Raw genomic sequence first — 27949 nt, 5'->3', positions numbered from 1 at the left:
AATTTTTGATGAGACACTACTATGTAAAGCTTTGTGTCAAATTAACTACGAAGGATGACGAATCGGAGATGTACAAATACGTATTTACAATGACAGAGAGAACCCAAAGCAAGTTGTGCCTAGTAAATTTTATGACACTGTTCCCAAAAAAGCCATCACCATCTAATCACTGTCCCATGATTTTAAACAGGCTACTATGAATGATGACAGCTAAAAGTAATAGAGCGCTTAGTATGCCACAGACACTGTGCTATGACGCAGGAACTATTCATATCTTCATTTTACAGATGAGGAAATGAGGCTCTGGGAAGTTATGTAGTTTGTCTAGTCACAAGGGTAACAAGTGAGGCAAACGGAAGATGAATCCTAGAACCTACACGCCTAACTTGATATACCACCTACAGCTTTTATGGGCACCAGATGACTTTTCTTTAAACTGTCAAAACAATTTTTTAAATTAATGCTCCTCAAATACTATCTTCATCTCCTTCCCCTGATTAAGCACCTACAAATAGTGGCAGCCCACTTTGTCCTGTTTCTATTCTACCTGCATCCTCTCTCTCTCCAGGCTGAAACATCTACTTCACTGTCTCCCTGAAATGGTCCGTAAATGACCAGATAAGAGAGAAATGCTGCATCTCTGCTCACAGTAGTGTTCACCAAAATAAGCAAGTCTTCTGTTTAAGCCCAGGCAGAAAACTCAAGCTCTCGAAGCTTCTTCTCTGCCTACCTCAATTCTGCTCCAGCTCTTCCCTTAATCATTCCTCCTTTTGCCTCTAGTTGTAAAACTGGAAGCATAATAGCTTATTTGTTTTGTAATTGTTTTTTAGCTCATTCTCTTATCTGCCAAGTTAAATTATAAATCCTTGAGGGGAGGGACTAGGCCTGAAATTTTTCTGTATTACTCATAACACTTTGTACAATCAATCTATCCACAAATAAGTGCTCAAAAAGAAAGGAGTGAATGAAAAACTGAGGCAAAGGTAGGTTCCTTAGCCAACTCTTCAAAAGGCAAGGCAGTGTTCTTTGATAGGAGGGTGGAAATGTTGTACCTATTTTCCGTCTCCCACCTACTGGACTGCTCCCAGAGTCACCTGCCTCGCTGGTTTGTGGTTTGGCAAAGCAAAGAAAGGTTTACTGTACCTCCCAGGCCACTGAGCTCAATGATTAGATCTACCTGTCAGTTATGTCTGGGTTCTTTAGGGTCTAGTCCTGGGCCCTCTTCCTTATCTACACTCATCTCAAGGTGAGCTCACCTAGTCCTATGGTTTAAATTCCACCTCCATGTTGATGGTTCTTGAGCACAGTTCCAGGCTCCAGACTCTTATAGTTAATTGCCTATTCAGCATCTCTACTTGGATGTCTGGATCATCTATAACTTAGCAGGTTCAAAAGCAACACTTGATCCCCCTGCCCTATCCCCAACTCTGCCCCTCCTCCTGTCTTCCCAATCTCAGGAAATGAAACCATTTCATGGCATCATCTTTGTCACCTCACTTTCCTGTGCCCCATATATGAAATCCATCAACAAGTCCCTCAATTCCACCTCTAAAATAGAGCACAAATCTGATTACTCCCCTCCTCCGTTCACTACCACCATAATTATCTAAGCCACCGGCACCTCTCAGCCAACTCTAGCAATAGTTGTATGCTACTGATACAACCACCCAACTGGTCCCTCACACACACTATTGCCAACCCTCTAAGCGTTCATTCTCCATTTAGCAGACAGAGGGATTTTTTTTTTCTAGTGAAATGTTTAATAATAGCACAAACTCTCCTTAAAACTCTTTGATGGTTTCCTAATTGCTCATAAAAGAAAAAGTCTAAAACATTGAATGACCAATTACGATGGTAAACAATAATAATAATGGCAGTTAACAATTACAGGTACTTATTTTAAAGCAGGTATTGTTTCAAGCAATTTACACATACCATCTCATTTAATTCTCATAAAATTCTAGGAGGTAGATGATCTTCTTACTCCTGAACTCTAACCTGAAATGGGAAGACCAGCAATGTGATGGAGCGGCTCATGCCTGACTCACGAGGGCCAACTGTGTGCATCTCTTCCTGATTCCATGTTCAGTGGTGCCCCGCTGGTAGCTTAAAATCAGCTATGGTGGGATAATTCATACCACAGATATTGGCAGATGCCACAAAGCAGGACATTTTCCCTCCTCAGGGAATCAGCTAAGCATTTACCTGCTATTGAGCATTTAGCTAAGCTATTCCCCAGCATTGCAAGCAGCCTGCATGGACCTTAAATGGACACTGGCCCCTCAAGCAAGCCCTAGATAGCAGCTCAGTCACAAGCAAATGTAAGTCCTCATATAACTTCCCCAACAGCCCTTAAGATCAACAGTCTCCCCTGCCTCTCTGCACCTGTATGCTTAGATTAAATCCCCATGGAACTTACCAATACCCCAATCTTCTGGTTTGACTGACCAATCCAGCTGTAGTCAGGGGACCCCAAAAGCACTCCAACCATGGACCCTAATAAAAACAGGTACCCAGGTCCTGTCTCTCTCTCTGGGCACTCTGCCTAGACTGCCTCATGTGGCCCCTCAAGGTGCGCTGTGTACTTCCTCCAGGACCTGTGACTGATAAACTTCTCTATTTCAAATTCTCTTGTGGTCTGCTGTTGAACCACGGCTCACCATCCAGCACCCTGTGCTCCACTTAACAAGTGTTAATTAAACAAAGGCATAATGCCGGCACACCACTGGGTTAGCCCCACCTTCTATATGCCTATACTTCTTTGTAGCCCTTATCATGTATACATATTTATATAATTTTTTGCTGATTATTTCTTTATTGCCCACCTCTCTGACTAGACTATAAGCTTCTTGAGATCAAAGACAATGTCTATCTTATTATCTCAAGTACCTAAACAGTGCCTGGCACATAACAGGTGCTCAATGGATGTTTGTTAAATAAATAAGAAACCTGTTTCTCCAGTCTTTCTAGGCTATAATGAAAAAGTTGATATTCTTGCTTAGAAATGAAACTCTAAAAGAATTGGACCCAAAAGAGCAGATCTAGAACAAATAAACTGGTTTGATCTGGCAAGTTTAACACCTGGAAAAAATAATTTAACACGTCTTTTAAACAAACAAGTGACAATCAATCCTGGAAAGAAACAACTGCTTCTGTTTCACCTGCAGTGAAGATCAGCACCTCCGAGATCCTCAGCTGACACCTCTTCTCCAGTGGCTGCTTTAACCTACAACAAGGATAAAAGTCAATGGTGTGTTTTCTCCATCAGAGATACAGTAAAGTCCCCTACAAACAAACAAGTTCCGTCCTGAGAGCGCGTTCGTAAGTCCAATTTGTTCATTAAGTCCAACAAAGTTAGCCTAAGTATCCAATTAACACAATCGCCTATACAGTACTATACTGTAATAGGTTTATAATACTTTTCACACAAATTATACATAAAAAACAAACAAACACAAAAAAATGAAGAAAATATTTTTAATCTTACAGGACAGTACCTTGAAAAGTACAGCAGTACAGTACAACAGCTGGCACACAGGGGCACGTTTGCATCTTCAGAAGTTCTCAACTTGAAGGTTCGTATGTAGGGGAATTACTATATTAAAATGCTGTCCTACACACCTCTTAACCTGATTATATCTACCATTCTTTCTTCCATAGAACTAGACATTTTGTTTCTCATCCCACCCACCTAGGTAAACCTAGATAATATTGTCTCTAGTCTACCGACGAGAAATGTGAACCCACGGTCACTAAGGAACCTGCCCACAGCCTCTGAGCAAGGGATGGAACCTGATCAGAACCCAGACATTCCTGGTCTGAAAGCACACTCTCTTTCCCCTACATTATTCTGCCTCCACACCCACGTTAAAGCCTTTGTGTCTGTGCACATGCCGATCCTACTGCTGGGCTCCCTTCTCCCTCTCAACCACCCGGTGAATCCCCAATTATCCTTCAAGCCCTATCTGCTCTGTGTGGCTTTCCCTGACCTGCCCAGGCCTTTTAACCATTAACGACACTCCATGGTTTTAACAGAGCAATGTTTGCTCATCTGTGGTTCAAGAGCATTCCACCTACACCTCCAACATGGCGCCTACCAGACTATTATGTCAGTAATTTGCATGTGTCTCTGTCATCTTCTCTATACCGTGAGTTCCTTGATGGCAGAAACTGTGATTTATTCATCTTTGGACACAATACATATATTGAAGTAATGCTATTTTTTCACCTTTGCTGAAAAATTCCAGTGACTGTCAAAAACAAACTCTTAAAGGTATAATATCTTTAAGATGGGGGGAAAAAATCTCCATGATTACCCACATCTAAGATTCAGCATAATATGACTAAAAAGAAAGAAACCTTAAGTAACAAATTAAGAATGACTTAATTATAGGGACTTCCCTGGTGGCGCATGGGTTAAGAATCCGCCTGCCAATGCAGGGGACGCGGGTTTGATCCCTGGTCAAGGAAGATCCCACATGCCGTGGAGCAACTAAGCCCGTGCGTCACAACTGAGCCTGTGCTCTAGAGCCCGTAAGCCACAACTACTGCAGCCCATGCACCTAGAGCCCGTGCTCCGCAACAAGAGAAGCCACCGCAATGAGAAGCTCGTGCACCGCACAGAGAGTAGCCCCCGCTCACCACAACTAGAGAAAGCCCACGCACAGCAATTAAGACCCAACACAGCCAAAAATAAATTAATTAATTAATAATAATTTTAAAAAAGAATGACAATTATAGCCTGAGAAATTCGAACAAGAAAAAGCAAGAAAAATCATTTAATGCTAAATGTCAACCTGATCCCTTAGGAATCATTTATTGATTCCTACTGCTTTGGGTTGGTCGATTTGTTTCTTTTTCTTCAAGTAATAAAAGAAAAGCCTTTATGAGAATAATGAACACTAATCTAAAATACAGCATAGAAATGACTTATTCACTACATTAAAAGCTCTGTCTTAAATAAAATATTATTCCAGGTAATTAAATTTTTCACCTCCAATTATGCACCCCCAGAACTAAATTCTTCTTTTTTTTTTTTTTTTGCAGTACACGGGCCTCTCACTGTTCTGGCCTCTCCCATTGCGGAGCACAGGCTCCGGACGCGCAGGCTCAGCGGCCATGGCTCACGGGCCCAGCTGCTCCGCGGCATGTGGGATCTTCCCGGACCGGGGCACGAACCCATGTCCCCTGCATCGGCAGGCGGACTCTCAACCACTGCACCACCACGGAAGCCCCAGAACTAAATTCTTGATTCTCTTCTTCCCAAAACATTTGGTGTAAAATAACATTCAGTCCAGACAATAACTACTTATAAGAGGTGTCTGGATATTTAAAGTTGTAAAAACGAATAAACGTCTGATACATGATAATTCATTTTCAGGGAACTGACTGATATCAACTGAAAAAATAAAGATTTGTCATCAGTTAATATTTATGCAACCCCCACAACATGTTTGAAACTGTGATATGTATAAAGATGATAAAAGTCAAAGAGAAAATGAACACTGCTTTCTATTAAATAACAAGTTCGGATGATAAACAAAAGGTAGGAGGACTAAAAAACTCCTTCAAAAATGTGTCTTATTCTACCGGGGACTTTGCTCCATACTATGTAACAACCTAAATGGGAAAAGAATTTGAAAAAGAATAGATATATGTATAACTGAATCACTTTGCTGTACACCTGAAACTATCACAACGTTGTTAATCAACTATACTCCAATATAAAATAAAAAGTTAAAAAAATTTACCTTATTAGTATGCATTTTTTTCCAACCACCTTAAACTACTGAAAGCTACAACCTCACATTATGTGTGAAACCTACAAAGCCTTTTCTCAATTTTCAGTGAAACAAGCATCAAAATTTAGAATTCTCAAGCAGGTAAGGCTGCTGCTGCTTCTTTTTCTACCTGTAAATACAGCCTTTTGATGGTAGACTACTGAACAAGGTTTAGTTCTCTAACAAAACTGCAGACTTCAGCTGCTACGTTGCTTCTTTCTAAGGCACAAGTTAAATCTGAATCCACTGAACAGACATTGTAATGCTGACCTTTAGACAAAATCTTCTCTTGAAAACAGTTAGCATTATTTCAGTATTATGATATTACCTATATTCCCAAAAAGATGTTTTAAAATTTTAGTCATATCTTTACTTATTCTCTAGTGAAAAATAAACAAGAATTACCCAGGAAAGTTTACTACACATAGGTAAATTAACCAACAATTGCTATTGCACATAGCTAGAGAAATATTGAAGAATAATATTTAATATTATGCTGTAGGGGTTTTGAATAATGCCTTGAGACTTTTAATTCGTTTGAAAAGGCAGCTCTTCAGGCTTATCTGATCCTCAGTAAAAGTTATTAAAAATTAACACAATCATTTGGAAAATACACTTATTTAACATCAAAGTATAACATCTTTTAATATACTCTTTTTAATAAACTTGAGTTAATATTCCAAAACCAGATAATTCTTTGACAGACTTTTGAAGCAATAAACTTGCTTTTTAAGATATAATTCACATACCACAAAATTCACCATTTAAAAGAATACAATTCAGTGTTTTTTATTATATTAACAAGGCTGTATAACAACCATCACCACCACCTAATTCCAGAACATTGCATCGCTCCCAAAAGAAACCCCATACTCATTAGCAGTCCCTCCCCATTCTACCCCCTCCCAGTCCTTGGCGACAGCTAATCTACTTTCTGTCTCTATGAATTTGCCTATTCTACATATTTCATAGAAGGATAACTACACAATATTTGTTCTTTGTGTCTGGCCCAATGTTTTCAAGGTTTGTCCGTGTTGTAGGATGTGTCAAAACTTCTTTCCTTTTTATGGCTGAATTACTCCACTTGTAGGTTTATTATAGCTTTAGAAGTTCCTTGACATTATTCTTTTTACCTATTTAATATTCTTGGATTTTACTTACGTAATGGGATGTTTTGTTGTAACCAGTAGAAATTACCTGTGTCTTCACCCAGCCTCTCTTTATCACTCTGAAGTCTAGGATCATGCTGTGACATAAGCAAAGCAGGGTGACAACTGCTTTCCTGAAAATCACAATGGAGGTGTCCAAAGGAGAGATGAGGAAGAGCCGAGGATGACATAATCCAGTCCTCAGCGCCTGCATCACGGGCAGGTGGCCAGTGAAGTTGCACAGGGTCCCCCTCTCAGAAGGGCCCTGTGCTTGGAGTTTAATGCTCAGTGGTCACCCTAGTGAAAGTCTAATTAACTTTATCTTTGAATCTGTGTTCTGTACGTGAAGTCTGATGGGACAATGGCCTCAGATCTTGTGCAGTCTGCCTCCCCCCATCTCCCTGGGATGGGTTCTTGGCTCCCTGCTTCCCTGCTGACTGGTGCCTGGGCCCTGGGTCCTGCCCTACCTTCTCCTCCCCACCCCTGCCTAGCACCTGGTACACCCGCCCCCAGTGGGGGCCTGACACAGGTGTAGGGAGGATCAGAGGTCAGGTGTGCCCCCCATGGTGTCTCAGGGAAGAGCATGGCAGCCCCATCACTGTCCTGGGCTGGCAGTGCTGAGGTGTGCTGCTGAGGTGTGCTCTCCAACAGGCCACTCTGCGTGTTGGGGGAGGGGGGGCTGGGGGGGGATGCTAAGGGCTAGGCTTTTGCTCGTTCCCCATCTGGGTACCAAGCACATTCTCACATGGAGGCAGCACATCCTTGGGGACATGGTGGGCCCATGGGAAGTAGAGATGCCTGGCGGGGGCGGGGGCGGGGGTGGGGGTGGGGTGGGGCCTGTCATTAAATAACAAATAAAAACACCATGACTGGTAGAAAGACCACAGAAGAAGGGAACATGTTTCATATTTTAGTATCTTTCACAGTAGTTTTCTCCTTTTTGAACAAAGGGTTCCATATTTTCATTTTGCACTGGGGTCTGCAAATCATGTAGCTGCCCTACCAGTGATCCATAAAGCTTGCTAGTATTAAAAATTTAGAGCACCACTCATAGCTATTCTAACTCTTTTTTCTTGGTGGGGGGGACTTAACCTTTTGAAAAGATGTTTTCACAAGACTCGGAAAGTCAAAGGTCTCTCTCCCACCCGGCTTCATCTCCTCTGCGTTTAAACAACATTTACTCTATCTTTTTCAGTTTCTTTATGCATATACAAGCTTACAAATGTGTAATTCCCCCCCTCCACTTTACGCAAAAGTTAACACACTATGTGTAAGCACCTTGCTGTTTTCACTTAACAATGTATTGGTTTGTTATTGACCTTGAGTAGAAGAAAAGATAAGTAAAAGTATTTTTCTTCAGCCAGCACCATTCAAGGGGGAAAGGACAGTCCTTTCAACGCATGATGCTGAGACAACAGCATGTCCACGTACAGAAAAATGTCGAACCCCTTCCTGAAACCGCACCAAAACACAACTCAAAATGGATCACAGACCCAAACGTAAGAGTTAAAATTATAAAACTCTTAGAAGAAAACAAAGGATTAAATCTTTGCAACCTTGGAATAGGCAATACCTTCACAGATAGGACACCAAAAGCACAAGCAAAAAAGAAAAAAATATAAAAATTGGACTTCATCAAAATTTAAAGTGTTTATGCTTCAAAGGAAAATACCATCAAGAGGGTGAAAAGACAACCCATAGAAGAAAATATTTGCAAATCATACATCTGATAAGAGACTTGTATCCAGAACACATGAAGAATTCTTACAACTCAATAAAAAGACAAGAGCCCAATTACAAAATGGGCAAAGGATCTGAATAGACAGTTCTCCAAAGAAGATATACAAATAGCCAACAAGCACATGAAAGATGCTCAGTATCATTAGCCATTAGGGAAATGAAAATCAAAACCACAGTGAGGTACCATGTCACACCCACTATGATGGCTACCGTCAAACAGACACACAATAACAAGTGTTGGAGAGAATGTAGAGAAATCAGAATCCTCACACACTGCTGGCAAGAATGTAAAATATGCTCTGGACAGTTTGGCTGTTCCTTAAAATGTTAACCTAAGAGCTACCATATGACCCAGAAATTGTACTTGTAGGTTTATATCCAATAGAAATGAAAACATACCCATATAAAAACTTATACATGAATGTTCATAGGAGCATTATTCATAATATCCAAAAAGTGGAAACAATCCAAATGTCCATCAACCAATAAATGGATAAACAAAATGCAACCTATCCATACAATGAAATATTATTCAGCCATAAAGAGGAAGGAAGTGATTCCTCCAAAATTTAAACATAGAATTACTACATGATTCAGCAATTCCACTTCTGAGCATATACCCAAAAGAAATGGAAGCAGGGACTCACACAGGTATTTGTATACTCATGGTCACAGCAGCATTATTCCAAATAGCCTCAAAGTGGAAGCAACCCAAAAGTCCACTGATGGATAAGTAGACAAAATGTGGTATGTACATACATTGGAGTATTATTCAGCCTTAAAGAGGAAGGAAATTCTGAAACATGTTACAACATGGATAAATCTTGAGGACATTTTGCTAAGTGAAATATGCCAAACACAAAAGGACAGATATTATATGATCCCACTTAAATGAGGTTCCTAGAGTAGCCAAATTCATAGACAAAATAGAATCATGGTTGTCGGGGCAGTGAAGGAGGTGGGGAATAGGGAGTTAGTGTTTAATGGGGACAGAGTTTCAGTTTGGGAAGATAAGAACATTCTGGAGATGGATGGTGGTGATAGTTGCACAACAAAGTGAATATACTTAATGCCAGAGTGCTGTATACTTAAAAATGGTTAGAATGGTAAATTTTGTATTATGCATGTTTTACTTCAATCAATCAAGCAAGTAAGCAAACAAGACTCTGTTCTTACCCAAAAGAAACAAACAAACGACTAGCTTCTTACCAAGGGAGGTCCTCCCAAGAAAATGGTACCCTGCTTGCGTACGATGATGTTTTCATCAGCCATCGCAGGCACGTAAGCTCCTCCTGCTGTACAGGAGCCCATGACCACTGCTATCTGGAATCCAAGCACACAAGAAACTCATGCAGTACAGCTCAGACAGTGAATTTACACAGTCCCTGGATCTACAGTTCCACAAACACTGCAGTACCAGGGGATATTACAAGCTTGTACCCATGTTTCTCTCTTTCCCTTTGGCTGTGCCATGCAGCTTGTGGGATCTCAGTTCCCGACCACGGATTGAACCGGGGCTACGGCAGTGAAAGCCCGGAATCCTAACCACTAGGCCACCAGGGAACTCCTTGTGTTTCATTTTTAAAATGGAGTCCTCTAAGTGTTTAGAATGGTTTCCTAACTTTTGTATCAAAGCATTTTGAAGGACTTATGTCACACTTTACAAAGCTTGTGGACAATCTCCCTGTTAAAGAGAAGACTGGCCAAACAGACCTTTACCCTGAGCAACCAATGGAGAGAAGAAACTCACAATCCATCCATAAATTAGCAAAATTATATTAAAAGGACAACTTTTAAACCTAATAATAATAACAGTAATAATAAGTCCTCTAAACAATTGCCACTTACCTCAAAGGAATACTGAAATAATTCTCCAAATGAGTAATGTTAATTTTGTGTTACCCTGAACATAAGACCTTCTAAATATAAAACTAATGTTAGCATCACAATTGAAAATCTTGCTAAAAAGAAAGTCCATTGTGTTGAAGCTGGGTGATGCATACCTGAGGGTTCACAGTACTATGTTCTCTACTTTTGTGTGTGTTTGAAATTTTCCATGATAAAAGCTTAAAAAAAATTCTTGCTTAGAGATTAGTATGACACATAATAAATATGGGTTTTGCTGATTACCCCTAGACAGGAATAAACAATATCACAGAGAAAAATAAGAGAAGTATGTGGTGAATATTCTCTTTAATTATCACATGAAAGTAGGTTTTGCTAATTCCAATATGCCATCAGTTTTCCTTCTAGTCATACAAGTATCTGTTCTGAAAAAAAAAAAAAAAAGCCACACTAGTATTAATCCAAAAGTGAAAGGCAGCATGAGTTAACATTTTTCCATCTAAATGGCTGTCACAAAAGGCATTTTCCCCTATTTCATGTAACATTATGAAAAATGGCTGTAACATTTGTCAACATACTACAGAAGTGTTTGCCACTTATGGTTTTGCTTATCAATCACCCAGGTTTTTTTCTTTCAGTTTTACTGGAATATAATTGACATACAGCACTGTATCAGTTTAAAGTATATAGCATAATGATTTGACTTACATATAGCATGAAATGATTCTTAGTAAGTTTTAGAAAATATCCATCAGGGACGTTGCTGGCGGTCCACTGGTCAGGACTCCGCACTTGCACTTCAGGAGGCTCGGGTTCAGTCCCTGGTGGAGGAACTAATATCCCGCATGCCATGTGGCAAATTAAAAAAAAAAAAAAGCGGAGCCTAACCACTGGACCGCCAGGGAAGTCCCCAAAATTTTTAAAATAGAAGAAAAATGTTTTTCTTATGATGAAAAAACCCCTTAGGATCTACTCTTAACAACTTTCATATATAACATAGAGCAGTGTTCATTATATTATTCATATTGCACATTACATCTCATTACTTATTTATCTTAAAACTGGAAGTTTGTACCTTTCGACCTCCTTCACCCAATTCCCCTTCCCCCCATCCCTCGTCTCTGTAACTACAAATCTGATCTCTTTTCTTATGGGCGTGTTTGTTTGGTTGGTTTTGAAGTAAAATCAACCTACAGCACTATGTTAGTTACTGTAATACAACAGAGGGATTTGATATTTCTATACATTTCAAAATGATCACCACAATAAGTCTAGTTACAGTATGTCGCCACGTAAAGATATCACGTAATTACTGACTATATTCCCCCCACTGTACATTTCATACCCACGACTCATTTACAACTGGAGATCTGCACCTCTTAATCCCCCTCACCTATTTCTCTCCCTCCACCCACACCCCACCTCCCCACAGAAGTCTGTTTTGAAGATATCTATGGCTAGAAAAACTCTTGCCCACAAGCACAAGGAAACATTCATCATAGCAGTGTTCATAATAGCAAAATATGCAAATAGCCAACATGTCCGTCAATACAATATTTTGAAAGGGATACTGTGGATAAATAAATTCTTTAAAAATCTGGGGCAAAAAATAACACAGGAAAGGTTAGTACTTCATAAATCCAAGTGGAGGGTACATGAGTGTTCTGGTCTATTATTCTCTGTACTTTCTTCAAGTCTGAAATATTTTATGGGTTTTTCTTTAAGTTTATATCGGAAGCAAAGGACACAATTTCACCTTATCACCCTGTTCTCTGCACTAGAACACTAGAATCCACTATCAAAAAAAGAAGTCAAGGAAGGAGAGAAAAGTCACAATGATGTGAGAATATGAAAGGGGACAATTTTCAAAAGTAAGCTCTAAAGAGGCACAGCAGGGTTCCATGAAAACAACTATTGAGCAAAAGGAGAGAAAAGAAGAGCAACTGTCAGCAAGTGGTGTCCCAAGACCAAGGACTGGGGGTTGGGGGTGGGGACGGAGCAAACAAAGACAAGTTATCCTGTCAAAATGTCACAAGACAAAAATGAGGGAAATGAAACTAAATGCCATCCTGTCATCTCAGGGTGGAGAGAAAAGATGTACCAATTTAGCAGAAAAGTCTCTCAAGAGAATAGCTGACAAATTATTAGCACATAAGGCAAACAACAGTCTCTCCAGCCCTCAGATCTTCCAATGTCCGTCTGAGATGGGCAGTCAGGGTTTCGATCATGCTGCAGCCCCTTTGTACCCCGCAACTCCAAGGGGCAGTGCTGCCGGGCTCCACATCAGGGACCCATTTAAACTCCAGTCCCACCTCCTTTGATTCTTCTCTGTCTTGCTGGCTGATCTTCCCCCATCTCTGAACCTAGACTGGGGGTGCGGGGGCGGGTGGGGAAGAGAATACCCAACTCACTTTGTATTCTCCCCTATCTTGTTTTTAAAACTTATGGCTTGAGACCTCCAAGCCCCTTTTTAACTATCACAAATGCTCTCTCACAAAACAAATTTTACCATATTCCTAAGAACACTTCAGATGCCTTTTCGCCACAGAATCTCCGCAATCAAGGAAATCAACAATCCACTTCTCAGACACCAGGTGAGGCATCACAAACATATACAGAAGACTTCTGCTCAGTAACAGAGTAGGAGACTGTGGTAGGCAGCTTCTAAAACGCCACCGCCCCCCCCCCCGCCCCCTGTCATACTAGACTCTTGGTATTCACTTCCTGTAGGATCACGACCCCTTGAGCGTGCGGTGGATCTGGTGACATGCTGCTTATGAATGGAATGTGGCAAGTGATGGGACATCACTGCTGTGCTCGGGGTGTGAGGGACCGTGCCTTCTGTCTTGCTGGCCCTCTTTCTCGCCCACCTGCTTGCTCACTCTGATGCAGCTAGCTGACATGCTGTGACATGCTGTATGGAGAGGCCCACAAAGGAAAGAACCCACAACAGCTCATAAGGAACTGAGGGGTTACTGCAAAGAACTGAATCCTACCAACAGCCACATGAATGAGGTAGGGGGCGGAGCCTTGAGAGGACGGCAGTCAGTCACATGATCCAGCTAAGTGCAGAGCTCGAGGATCCGGCTAAGCTGTGCTCAGACCCCTAACCCACAGAAACTGTGAGATAATAAATGTTGTTGTTTTAAACTGTTATGTCTGGGGGTAATTTGTTCTGCAGTAATAGAGAACTAATACAGAGATCAAAAACCATCTCCCTTAAGTGACTGCAATTTAGGCCCATCTGAAGACCTAGGATAGTCTCTGAAGTGCTTTGTTGTTGCTCTTTAATGTATCTGTGAACTATTCCTCTAGTCCAGAGATGGGAGACAGACCAGCATTAGCATTCTGTACCATCCCAGAGAATGATGAAAAACCAACAGAAAGACGTGGCTAAACCTTGAAGCCATTATGCTAAGTGAAAGAAATCAGGCCCAAAAGCCTACTTAGTACAATTCCATTTATATGAAATGTCCAGAATAGGCAAATCCATAGGTTAGCAGGGGCTGCAGGGACTGGGTAAAAATGAGATTAACTGCCAGTGGGTATGGCATTTCCTTCCGGGGTGATAAAAGTGTTCTAAAATTGATTCATCCCTGTAAATACCCTAAAAACCATTGAATTATACCTATTAAATGAGTAAATTTTATGGTATGTGAATTATAGCTCAATAAATTACACCTCAATAAAACTTACAAAATTTAAAAAAAAATACAAGAGCTAGAGTTACTAAGTATACAGGAATCAAAATTCTCAAATTTATCATCAATGAGAAAGAGAGGCTATTCTAGTTCCAAGTATCTAACAGACACAAAACTTACTACTGCTAAAGCAAGGATTTCCCTGGTGGTGCAATGGTTAAGAATCTGCCTGCCAATGCAGGGGACACGGGTTTGAGCCCTGGTCCAGGAAGCTCTCACATGCCGCGGAGTAACTAAGCCCGTGCGCCACAACTACTGAGCCTGTGCTCTAGAGCCCGTGAGCCACAACTACTGAGCCTGAGTGCCACAACTACTGAAGCCCGTGCACCTAGAGCCCGTGCTCCGCAACAGGAGAAGCCACCGCAATGAGAAGCCCGCGCACCACAACGAAGAGTAGCCCCCGCTCACTGCAACTAGAGAAAGCCTGTGCACAGCAACAAAGACCCAATGCAGCCAAAAATAAGTAAATTTATAAAATATATATATTGCTCAATAGAAATAAAAGAACACAGTTAAGTCACCACTGTCACACAATCTCCTCTTCTGCATTTAATTCTGAGCTCTTCACTCACAAAATAGAGTGAACGGGCACCAAGAGCTCCGCCACTGTGTCTACTGCTGCTTCTCACAGAGCATGGGGACCCCAGGGCCCAAACAGCACCAATGACTTTCCACATCCCAAAGCATTTGTCTGTAGTACAATGAAGACCTTACACTGGGCCACACTGGACAAATGATTCAGAACCCCAGAAAGATAATTCTGCTGCTTTCTTCTACTAAAGGGACATTAAGGGACATAAGGAAGCTGCGTGACCACAAGCTGTTCTGACCATGCTCAGAGTACAGGTTTGGCTGTGTGGGCAAATCCCAGGCACTATGTCAGGAGAGACATGACTGCGCCCCTCATCTGCATCAGAACAAAAGACAGCTCCCACGAGTTCCACTGAGAGGCCACCATCCACCCTGTCACCAGAGAAGTGGGCCTGCTCTGTGACAAGGACAAGCCAAGAGATCCCTCTTGCAGGGTCAGGAGGCCCATGGCAACTCAAAAACCTGAATTCAGAGCAAGAAAACAGCAAGTAGGTTAAGAATGATGTGTAACTGACAGTAACAATCTTTGTCATCACTGGCACAGACGGCACAGCAAAAGCTGGAAGTGAAAGGAAACGAGAGGCTACAAAACAGAGGTAATAGTCTGGAAAAACTTTGGACAAAATTTCATTACCCTCCAGGTCTTGCCTGCACAAGTAGAGACTGGTTCTCGTCACACGAAAAACAAATTACATATTGTAGGTCAGCAGCCTGCCCTATGGAAGGGGTGTCTGAGAGGGAGTCAAGAGGTTTTATACCCAATTCTGAGAAGCTGTGTGAACTTTAGACCTCCATCTTTCCACTGAAAAATTGCCGAAGACTATCTAGTTCAAAGGCTCTCTGTGATAAATGTAATAGAACTTGGGGAGGGAGATTTCCAGTTGCTTGGTGGAAAAGCCATTAAAATTATAATATGTTTTTTAAATCTCTCATCTTTCTTCTTTTTCCATTCAAAGTACTGTAGAAAGCAAATACTGCCTGTATCACTTTTTTCTTCCTCTACCTAAAGAGTCACCATTAAAAAATAAAAGCCATAACACACACATATCTATTCAATGGCTGTCCAGAATTTAAGAACATTATCAACTATACCAACGATCACAATGCTGATCCTAGAACGTGCATGCTTATCCGTGCTCACTGGATAGGATGAAGTGTACACAGAGAACAAAAAGTCCATCTCACTCAGAACATTCTGTTTCTTCCTCAATCCTTTTATCAGAGAGCCTCAAAACAAAAAAAAAAACAGAGTGGTTTCTTCTACCCCTGACCCTATCTGGCTTCATGAGAAGGTTGAAATGCATTTTAAAAATAATAATATACAGTGTTTATCCTAACTAGGACCCTCAAAACAATTACCAAGGTCTGAGGCAAAGAAAATAAATTTCAAAAATAATGAGCTAAGCCAAGGAGGGAAGAGGGAAAAGTTAAGAAAAGAGGAAGGGAGGGATACTTGAGAATAATTTTAGGCACATCTCCAGAAAGAAGAACAAACAGGCAGAAGTGCAAAGAAGAAAAAAGGGGGAAAGGCCTGAGGAGCTGCAACTAAGTATAACTAGGCGAATAACAGCTATTTCAGAAGACATAAACCGTTAATAAAAAATAGAAACATTTGCTGCTGGGGTGGTAGGATCACTGTAAAATGAGGAAGAGAATTAATGCATCAGAGCAAAACCAGTCTAGACTAGACTCTCACTAGACTATAAAAATTAATGGTGGGCTTCCCTGGTGGCGCAGTGGTTGAGAGTCCGCCTGCCAATGCAGGGGACACGGGTTCGTGCCCTGGTCCAGGAAGATCCCACATGCCGCGGAGCGGCTGGGCCCGTGAGCCATGGCCGCTGAGCCTGCGCGTCCGGAGCCTGTGCTCCGCAACGGGAGGGGCCACAACAGTGAGAGGCCCGCGTACCGCAAAAAAAAAAAAAAAAAAGTAAAAAAAAAAAAAAAAAAAAAAAATTAATGGTAACATAAGACTTGAAGAAAACAAACACCAAGATCTCACTTCTGAAGAGAACTATAAGTCTCACATTTAAAAAGCCAGCAACATGGGAACCACATCAGGAAAACAAAAGAAGCACAGCCCCAAGATCATCACGGCATCAGGCATGGATTTGGAGTAGGACCAGAGAAGGTATCCTCAGGACACGAGGCTCAGAGAAAGACCACTGGACACCAATACGCCAAGTCTTTAAACTTCAAAACAAACCAGGGTCCTAAAACCTACCAGAAAGTAAGGAAAAATGACACAGAAGAGAATACAAAGGTAACTACCTAGTTAACTGTTTATTCTCAAGTGCGAAAACAAAATTGTTGAAACTGGGAGGTCTGTAGGAATCTGGCCACATCTTTACAGCTGCAAAAATATAGGAAAAAACAGAGATATGGTTGTCAAGAGACATACTTCTTAGAAATCAGTGGATAAATGGACTTACAAAGGGCAAGGTTAATAACATTAAATAAAAACCAACCTTGGGGAGGAACAGTGATTGAACAAGTAAGGGAAGCTAGTGCTCACTATCAAAATGCACACGTAACATAACTGCAGTTACAACAGTTATTGCTTTATGTAGGAAATACAAAAAATTGTTGACAGTCCACCTAAACCAAAGTCTTAAATAAATAATAAAATATATTGGAAATTCCCTGGGCATCCAGTGGTTAGGACTCGGCATTTTTACTGCCATGGCCTGGGTTGAATCTCTGCTCAGGGAACTAAGATCCTGCAAGCCATGCGGCGCAGCCAAAAATAATGATGATGATGGTAATAATAATAATAATAAACATACATTAAAATATACGAAATAGAACTACTCAGTATGTTAAGTATCACTTTAATGGTTATTAAGGAGTTTCACTCAAATAATAAATTATTAAGTCGGTAAGTAAATGCGTTGGGATATAAACAATCCAATATTGTCTCTAATCTCAAGTGGCATAGAGTCTAGTAAAGGAAGTTAGTCAGGATATGTCTAGATAAAAGGGATAAATGCCATTAGTAAGGTATAGCTCAAGAATTATGGGAGTTGGGGTGGGGGGAAGATCACTTCCGGTAAGGGATTCTGGGAAGCTTTCCTGGAAAAGGTGGCATCAGAGATGCACCTTGGAAAATGGGTTGGAGACTCAGATCAACCCATATGGAAGGACTGGGGAAAGAGAGTCTGGCATGGACCTGAGCAGAAACTCATAAAGGTCACGATGCACATGAAAAATAGCAAGCGCTTCAGACTGACGGCAGTTTACAATGCATGATCAGTAAGGCTAGAAAGTTAGGTTGGAACCAGATCACACGAGGTCTTAAGTATCAGGCTGTAAAGTCTGGTCTGGAACAAGGGAACTAGATAAAGAATAACCTTATAGTAGTGTGTACAATAGACAGAAAATGCCTGAACTAACTATGGTGATGGCAGTAGGAATGGAGTGGAGTGGACCAATCCAAAGGTAAAAACCAACATGACTTGATTCATCAAAGGTTTACTATGTATTGATTACCTGCCCAGCATCAAAGGAGCTCCCAGGGGTACAAAAATAAGGAAGATATATATTTCTGACCTAAAAGGATTAAGTAGGGGAAAAATCAGAGAAGAGTCAATGATGACATCAAAGTTTCAATCCTAGAGAAAAGAGCAAGAAGGAAGTACCATCAACAGCACACAGAAACATGGGTGAAGGAACATATCAGCAGGGGCAGCTAAATACAGAATGTCTACTCTGAGCCTCTGGCACCAGCAGGAAATCTAACCAAACAACAGAACCCCAAGGGTAGGTGGAGGTGGAGGGAGGCCAGGACCAGAGAATGATCATGGAAGTGACAGGTATGTCATTAGATCTTATTAAACTACTAAGGACAAGTTCTTGAATGGGGTTGGGAGGATTAAATGAAGAGAGTGGGAGAAGAAGGAAACCAGTGGCACGAAGCCTAAGGAGAATTTCAAGAAAGGGAACAATAACAAAACCAACAGGTTGTACAGCGTGAGAATCTCTAGGAGGTTAAGGTTAGCGGGACCCTCCGAGGGCAGCGAGGTTTTTAGGAAAGTGAGTGGTCAGGAACGAAGATGCTGGGCCAATCCTTAAGAAGTCTGGTAATCCAGGGAGGGAGAGAAGCTTCAAAAACAGCAGAAGCTAGAAAAGGTCCTTTCTTTGTGCATCATTTTTTGCTACTTTTTCCTTTAAAAAAAAAAAAAAGGAAGTCAACATGATTATTGGCTGTGAGAAAAAAAATTAAGTGGATGTGAAATATTAAAGCAAATGAGAGAAAGAGGATTAATGATGAAGCACAAATAAGGGATTAGTATTAAGATTATAAATGACAAGTCTAGCCTTGGAGAAGAGAGACAATTCTTCCTGGGATTAAAAAAAAAGACAGAGTAAGCAGTATTGTTTTTAATAGAACAGTGCTCACATATGACTTTCTCAGTAAAGTATGAAGCAATAGCTTCAGTGGCGATATCAGGTTTATAGTTCATATATTGGGGAAAAGATGAGAAGAGGCACCATGGACACTAGGATACAATAACAATTAGATTTTTTTTTAATTCCACAAGGTTCATGAGAATATAAGAAGGCAAACCTCAACCACAAACTTCCTATTGGGGTGAAATAGTAAAAATAAATGCTGAGAAGTGGCTCAGTTAAAGAAATACTGATGTTAAAATTTTTAGGAAACAAAAATTAAATAGGCAAACTGAAGGCATTCAGTCAAATGCCCCTTAGATACTTTAGATTTTTTTATCATAAGCAGATATTGCTTATTCAAAATTATAAGGACACTTTTAATTTTAAAAAGACCTAGTTCTTAAAGCACTTCAAGCTTCAGGTTCCACAGGAGCAGGGACCCTACCTGGTTTTATTTATCTAGTACAGGGCCTGGCTTAGAGTAGCTTCTCCATAAATATCTGTTAGATGTTGGCTGACGTTTTATATAGTCCCACAAAATCTACATGAAGAGAAAGACAGAGCACAGAATGAGCATGCAAGGTGGCAGAGGTCTACAGTGAGTTGAATGGCGCCCCTCTGCGCCCCAAATTTGTCCACTCCTAAATCTCCGGAACCTGTGAATGTGACCTTATTCGAAAAAAAATGGGTCTTTGCAGATGTAATTAAGTTAAGGATCTTCAGATAAGATCACTCTAGAGTACCCAGGGGTGCCCTAAATCGAGTGACAAGTATCCTTGTAAGGGAGAGAGGGCGCAGAGGAGAAGACCATGGGAAGACCAAGGCAGAGACTGGAGTCACATAGCCACAAGCCAAGGGAACGCCTGGAGCCATCAGAAGCTCAAAGAGGCAAGGAACGGAATCTTCCTTAGAGCCTTCTGAGGGAGCACGGCCCGGCCGCCACCTTGATTTCAGACGTCTAGCCTCCAGAAACTTGAGAGAATAAATCTATGTTATTTTAAGCCACCCTGTTTGTGGTCATTTGTTACGGCAGCCCTAGGAAACTAATACAAGTTTCGTATAGCTATATAAACTATAATACCAGGTTAAATGGGCTAATTTCCCCTATAAGACAAAAGATCACAATAAGAATTTCATAACAGATAATGGATGCAAGGGCCATCTGTGCAAAAGTGAGCAAAGCTGAAGTTTCTATTTAGATAAACAAAGCATAGATATACGCAAGGTCACCACATAACAGTAAAATATATAGTAAATAATAACAACACATTGTATTGGTAGATTATAAAGAAGAGAGATAATTGCAAGTGATGACTAATTAATTAGAATACTAATAAAAATACTACAAACTTAAGAAATTCAATAACAAAACAAAAACAAAGGAGTTGCAGCAGTATTATGAAGTATTTCAAACATACAAAAAAGATTAGAATAGTAAAATAAATATTCTTTACCTACTACCCAGTCTTAATAAATCTTAACATTTGGTCAAACTTACTTCTGAATTTTTTTAAAGGAATAAAATATTTCACATACAGTTGAAGCCTCTACAGACCTCCTACTTGGCCTTTATTCTCCTCCTCCCTCCCACCTCAAAGGTAACCACTGTTCTAAAGTTGAGTCTATCATTCCCATGTACCTGTTTATACATAATAGATTTGACATATTTAACACTTGTATACATAGCAATTTGCTATACATTTATTCTACGCTTTTTTTTTTTTACCCAACATATTTTTTGAGACTTATTTCTGATGACGCACACAACTCTAGTTCATTCATTTTAACAGCTAGTAACTATTATAACTCTCCTATGAATGGGCATTTACTTTGTTCTTTAACTTTTGCTATAACAAACAATGCTACAAGGAACTTTCTTGTACATGTCTCCTCATACATATACTAGAATTCCTCCAGAGTATAGTCCTAAAAAAGCAATTTTACTCAGTGTTCTTTCTTTTTAAAAACTCTTTTCCTTTGGTAAATAACCTTTATTATAGCATAACAGTATTCCCATATTTAGCAGATGAATCTGACTGGAGATATCCTTATGATGCTTTCTGTGGAAAAAGACTAAATTCTGCATTAAATTCTGTTCTGGAAATTCCCTGGCGGTCCAGTGCTTTGGACTCCATGTTTTTACTGCCAAGGGCCTGGGTTCAATCCCTGGTCAGGGAACTAAGATCCTGCAAGCTGCATGGCACAGCCAAAAAAAACAAATTCTGTTTTAAGTCATCTCAGAATACCTGGTTAGCAAAGACATTTGATGCAAGAAGCAATACGTCTCATTAATGAGAAATTACCTGTATAATACTTTTAGAAGACATAACTGCCTGATTATAGAATATGCGGCCAAAGTGATCTCGATCTGGAAATACTTCTGCTTGTCGAGGTAAGTTTGCTCCTCCCGAATCAACTGAAGAGAAATAAGTACATCTCAATGAACAAAACATGCTACACACAGGAAGACTTATCTCAATGATAACATCAGTTCTTTTTTTTTTTGCAGTACGCGGGCCTCTCACTACTGTGGCCTCTCCCATTGCGGAGCACAGGCTCCGGACGTGCAGGCCCAGTGGCCATGGCTCACGGGCCCAGCCGCTCTGCGGCATATAGGATCCTCCCGGACCGGGGCATGAACCTGTGTCCCCTGCATCGGCAGGCGGACTCTCAACCACTGCACCAGCAGGGAAGCCCAAACATCAGTTCTTAATTACATTCGCAAAAAACTTGCCCTATTTTTCTAAACTCTTCTACAGCCTCTTTCTCCAATCCTTCAACACAGCCCCCCAAAATGTACTGTTTTCTTCAAACACATTAGGCTCTCCTACCCCTGTGCAGAATTCCACTTGAAATGTTTAGGACATTCTCTCCCTTGAGGATTAGCCCCAGAAACACCAGAACTCCTTAACCAGTTCAGCGAAAATTGGATCTTTCTCTCTTTTAAAACAATCTGAAAATCATCTACAGAATTCATGTGATAATTGTATTGCACGTCGCCTCTGGTACTCTCTTTACTGCAGATTACCGTGGTGGATAAGAATGTCAGCTGAGTTCAAAACAGAGCTTCCTTACTTCACAGCTGTGTGATCACAGGTGTGTTTCCGAACCAGTCTACTGCCTCGGTCTCCCCACCAGTGAAATGAAGGCAACAGTGGCTATCCCATAGGGTTGCAATTGGGATGACATGAAATAGTGTATGTGAAGCACTCAGCTCAGCACATACTGTGAGCGCACGGAGTGAACGCCACAAAAAGTTAGCTAGTCTTATACCTATCACTCTTGCCTGCAACCACTAAGTCTTCTATTGATATTTAATACATTAAAGACAGGGACAACACAATACTCTTCACTGCATCCCCTACAGTGTTGGGCACAGCACCTGCAAGCAGTGGGGCCTCATTGGCTGTTTTCTATACCTGCAATGCAGTTCACACTCTGAATCAACGAGGTAAATTCACTTTCATAGGAGAAAAAAATCTCATCAGTACCTGTTCAAATATCCATAAAAATGAACAGTATATACTGGCGTTTTTACAAACCAATTTAAGCCAATATCCAGGAAGTACCAATTTTAAACTGCCTTGGTTTTATGTCTTTTTAAAAATATCCTTAGATTTAAATGTACTTTCATTCCAAATATAAATTACTTTCACTGAATATTAAATTTCTTTAAATTACGTCTGCTCAAACTATGTACATAATCAAGCATTTAACCTAGTACCTGGCACTCAAGAGACCCATATATATTAGCTATTATTTTTTCATGGTTTGAACCCATTATGGTGAACAGAAAAACAAAATATTGGGTTGGTCAAAAAGTTCGTTCGTGTTTTTCCACAACATGGTTCTAACTAGTGCTTAGTTGACTTTAACTTCATTCGAAACAATTTTGTTAGATTGTATTGTGACAGCTGTCATATCAGCAGTGCATTTTAAAAAAAAACTTATCAAAATTGGTGAATTTTTGTGTAGCCATTTTAATACTGAAGATGGAAGAAAAAAGGCAACATTTTCAGCATATTATGCTTTATTATTTCAAGAAAGGTAAAAACGCAACTGAAATGCAAAAGAAGATTTGTGCAGTGTATGGAGAGGGCACTGCAACAGATCAAATGTGTCAAAAGTGCTTTGCAAAGTTTCGTGCTGGAGATTTCTTGCTGGACGACGGTCCATGGTCAGGTCGACCAGTTGAAGTGGATAGCAATCAAATCGAGACATTAATTGAGAACAATCAGTGTTATATCACACGGGAGATAGCTGACATACTCAAAATATCCAAATCAAGTGTTGAAAATCATTTGCACCAGCTTGGTTATGTGAATCACTTTGACGTTTGGGTTCCACGTAAGTTAAGTGAAAAAAACCTTCTTGACTGCATTTCTACATGCGATTCTCTACATAAACGTAATGAAAACATGTCATTTTTAAAACAAATTGTGATGGGCGATGAAAAGTGGATACCGCACAACAATGTGGAACAGAAGAGATCATGGGGCAAGTGACATGAACCACCACCAACCACACCAAAGGCTGGTCTTCATCCAAAGAAGGTGATTTTGTGTATATGGTGGGATTGGAAGGGAGTTCTCTATTATGAGCTCCTTCTGGAAAACCAAACGATTAATTCCAACAAGTACTGCTCCCAATTAGGCCAACTGAAAGCAGCACTCAAGGAAAAGCGTCCCGAATTAGTTAACAGAAAAGGTATAATCTTCCACCCGGATAACGCAGGACCCCATGCTTCTTTGATGACCAGGCAAAAACTGTTACAGCTTGGCTGGGAAGTTCTGATTCATCCACCATATTCACCAGACACTACACCTTCAGATTTCCATTTATTTCGGTTTTTATAAAATTCTCTTAATGGAAAAAATTTCAATTCCCTGGAAGACTGTAAAAAGCACCTGGAACAGTTTTTTGCTTAAAAAAAAAAAAAGTTTTGGGAAGATGGAATTATGAAGTTGCCTGAAAAATGGCAGAAGGTAGTGGAACAAAATGGTGAATACATTGTTCAATAAAGTTCTTGGTGAAAATGAAAAATGTCTTTTATTTTTACTCAAAAACCAAAGGAACTTTTTGGCCCACCCAATATATAGAAGAAAAAAACACCACTCTTGTAGAGAAAAAAATGGCAAACCCCAAAATACTGTCAGGGATTCTGCCTCAGTGATGTTATTATGGGTAGTGCTTGTTTACTTTTTCTCCCAGAGTTTTTAGCAAAGAATGTGCATCTCTTTTGTAATTATAAGAGAAGCCAACAGTTTTTTTAAAATATCCATTGATAACGTCATATATACATAGCCTTCTAAACAATCTTATTATTTTTCTAGCTAATAACAGTTTATTTTACAATTCTCGTGACTTGCCCAAGTAAATGCAGGGGAGCCTGTTTTGCATCGCAATTTCTTGTGCCCGTAAGTGTTTCTTCACAGTCACCGGGTAGTAGGTACCTCCTTTGACAGTGGCATCATTGGCAACAATAATGCATTCTACTCTGAAAGGCAGAAATTTCATTGGAAAGAGAACATGAGAGAGTTCTTCAAAGTAAAGACCAATTGCATCTCATTACAAGACACTCCCAATACAGCCTGGCAATTTCTAGTACATATCGCCAGGGACAGCCATTAGTAGACAATCTTATGATATAAAAGTTTTAAGCACTGTTCACATATTTATTTATATAAAATGAATCACTTTTAATAAGTTTACAAACTCTAACTTGATTTTTAAAGAATCATCACCCCATATTAGTAGAGGAAAACGAACAACCTAAGCCACATTTTGTAATGGTTCTGTGAAGGAAGGGGTCCTAACTAGATAATACAAGATAATACAACAACAACAACAAGGAATCCAAGTCTCAGGGTGAGAAAATCCCACATGGTAAACCTTTAAAATTTCCTTTTAGGAAGGTAATTTTCAAAAAGGAAAACTGATCCATCAAAAGTATTTATTAAAAAAAAAAAAAAAAAGTATTTATTTTTCATATTTTCTTCATGTCACTGCCATATGCTTTGCTATAAAACTAAAAGAAGTTTAAAGTACAACACTTATCTTGCTTAAAGTAACAATAGGTACAAACTCTAAAATAGTAGTCTGAAAGCATATACTATAATGAGTCATTAGTGGTGCCCTTTCTCACCAAAACCAGCCTGTCAGGTACCATGGCCCACAAGTAACACGCAAGAAGCAGGGAAGTGAATGAAGAGGGCCAGTAAGGGAGCCTTCTTAGTATTGCCAGGAAACCCGAAGATCAGAGGCTCACTTGAAACTGGAGAGAACAACAGTGTGGTCTTTACAAAATTTAACCTTTATATTTATGATGTTTTTGCTACCTCACTTTATATTCTCTAGAATTCGAAAAAGAAACTCATTGAATCCTTGCTGAAAATGAAGTAGAGAACAGCAACTGAGCGCACAGCCTCAGGTAGTGTTGTACTTCTTTTATTAGGGTATGTGGCTCCTCTCCTTTGAGCATCAATTTTATTCACTAGGTTACAGATAAAGCCTTTTTCCACATTATAATTAACATTTTATAGAGTGGGATGTACATTTCTAATGACTTTAACATTGAACAAACTAGACTTCAAAAGGAATTTAGGCTTTGGCGGGTGCTGGGCCATACCCCCCACACCTCCAGGGTATGGTCACTCCTCCGTCCTGGGGATGCTGCACTAGAAAAGCTTAAGAAGCTCTGGTACAGGAAAGAGCCCAGGCTATGAAGTCAGACAAAGCTAGGCTGAAATTCTGACTCTGCCACTTGCTATATATACCACCTTGGACAAGAGACATAACCACTTTTACTCGTCTTTTTAAAAGGTCACAGACATGTTACAGAATGAGAAATAAAATTAGTCCACAAAAATACTGTATTAGACATCTATTGGTTTTGCCTACCCAGCATCTATTATTTTGGCAACAAAACTAAACTTTCTTTCAGAAACTGCCCTTTCTCTATTTTTGATCCCTGAGGTTCTAGCGGGACTGACGCCAAAGCCCATCTTCAGACGTGAGCACAAGGACCAGGCCTTTCTACTCAGCGTCCACGCCGTGGGCTCAACAATGGGCTCTAGTCCCAGGCCTTCACCCTCAGGAGCTCTCAGTCCACTGCAGCTGCTAAGCCTAGAGCGCAGAAGCCGGGGATGCCTGTGGCCAGCTCGGCCTGCCTAGGAACAAAACCAAAACCCAGCCTGTGACCTGGTAACACCGTTTGTGCTCCTCGACCCAGATAGGCCCAGACTCATCAGTTAAGAGAGTCAATAAATTCTTTTTTGGTTTTAACTAGTTTGCACATCCAGCATCTGCCAGAGAAAGAGTGCTGACCATATTCAACCATATGATTATGTAAGAAAGGTCAATTTCAATTAATATGAAGTACTACTTTAGACCTTTTAAACGAGTGAATTCTTTTTCAGTCATACTATCCAACACTAGAGCAGCTCTAGTGGAAAGATAAAATCAGTCTTGCCCTGGCCCTTGCCTCCATGGAATCTCAGGAGCTAAAATGCACACCCTCCACAGATGAACCTAACACATGTCTGGGTAGGAAGCCTCAGTCCTAAATAATATCACGAGCATAAAACTCACATGCTCACATGCAGAGCAGTGAGTGCTGGACACCCTGCCTCTTCGGCCTGCTTCCTGAACCACATGGCTGAGCGTGGGCAGAATACTCACCCTGACACTCTCCCAATGCCTGTAATAATGCCACCGGCGGGGACCTCCTCATCACCATACAACTGGTAACCGGCAAACTGGGATAATTCCAGGAATGGAGACCTGAACGGAAGAAAACATGTTGCTTGAATTAATGTCGTTTTTCAAAAAATCATATTTAAACAGTTAACACGTGGAAAAGGAAATTTTCTTCTTTAATGGGGCAATGTTTCAAATATGCGTGTTGGACATAAAATCTACAAAAAGAAAGTCAAAAACAAAATCTAGGGGACTTCCCTGGTGGCGCAGTGGCTAAGAATCCGCCTGCCAATGCAGGGGACATGGGTTCAAGCCCTGGTCCAGGAAGATCCCACATGCCACGGAGCCACTAAGCCTGTGTGCCACAACTACTGAGCCTGCGCTCTAGAGCCCACAAGCCACAACTACTGAAGCCGGTGCGCCACAACTACTGAAGCCCGCGTGCCTAGAGCCCGTGCTCCGCAACAAGAGAAGCCAGCACAATGAGAAGCCTGCGCACCGCAACGAAGAGTAGCCCCCGCTCGCCGCAACTAGAGAAAGCCCACGTGCAGCAATGAAGACCCAATGCAGCCAAAATTAAGAAATAAAATAAATTTAAAAGAAAAAAATAATCTAGTGTGATCATCCTGGGGATTTATACAGTATAGCCATACAAAGGAACACTAGGTTCTTATTTTTAAAGATGTTGTACAGATGTGTTTATTAATATAGAAAGAGAATAGCACCTAACACTTACGTAGCACCTACCACATGCCAGCCTCTCTCCTAGGAGCTTCAGAAACACTAACTCATTCATTCCTCAGAACTACCTCCTGATATGGATCCTATTATGATCCCCACTGACTGATGAGGAAACTGAAACACAGAGATTAGGTCAGTTGTCTAAGGTCACACAACTACTTGTAAGTGGCAGAGCTGGATTTTAATAAGCTCCGTAATAAAGGACCAGGCTCTTAACCACTGTATTATTCTCACTTAAATGTTCAGGATACACTGGGGGGACAGGGGACAGGGGCGGGCGGGGAGTTATAAAACACCACATTTAGTATGATTCCAC

General features: G+C 40.6%; 1 protein-coding gene across 3 annotated transcripts in view; it reads right to left on the bottom strand.

Annotated features, from left to right (window-relative positions):
- MCCC2 (methylcrotonyl-CoA carboxylase subunit 2) overlaps window positions 1-27949 on the bottom strand; it is a 61530-nt gene that overhangs the window by 21327 nt on the left and 12254 nt on the right. For 2 of the 3 annotated variants that reach the window (XM_065874263.1, XM_065874264.1), the window contains exons 4-8: window positions 26875-26976; window positions 24564-24691; window positions 21498-21610; window positions 9878-9991; window positions 3162-3226 (exon numbers count right to left, since the gene is read on the bottom strand). In XM_065874263.1, coding sequence (XP_065730335.1) covers window positions 3162-3226; window positions 9878-9991; window positions 21498-21610; window positions 24564-24691; window positions 26875-26976 — 522 coding nt within the window. The remainder of the gene's footprint in view (window positions 1-3161; window positions 3227-9877; window positions 9992-21497; window positions 21611-24563; window positions 24692-26874; window positions 26977-27949) is intronic. The other variant, XM_065874265.1, reaches the window with a different exon arrangement.

The sequence above is a fragment of the Phocoena phocoena genome, chromosome 3 (assembly GCF_963924675.1).
Source record: "Phocoena phocoena chromosome 3, mPhoPho1.1, whole genome shotgun sequence".
Classification (NCBI taxonomy): Eukaryota; Metazoa; Chordata; class Mammalia; order Artiodactyla; family Phocoenidae; genus Phocoena; species Phocoena phocoena.
Note: the sequence above shows the minus strand (reverse complement) of the source record. Positions and strands in the feature narration are given on the sequence as shown.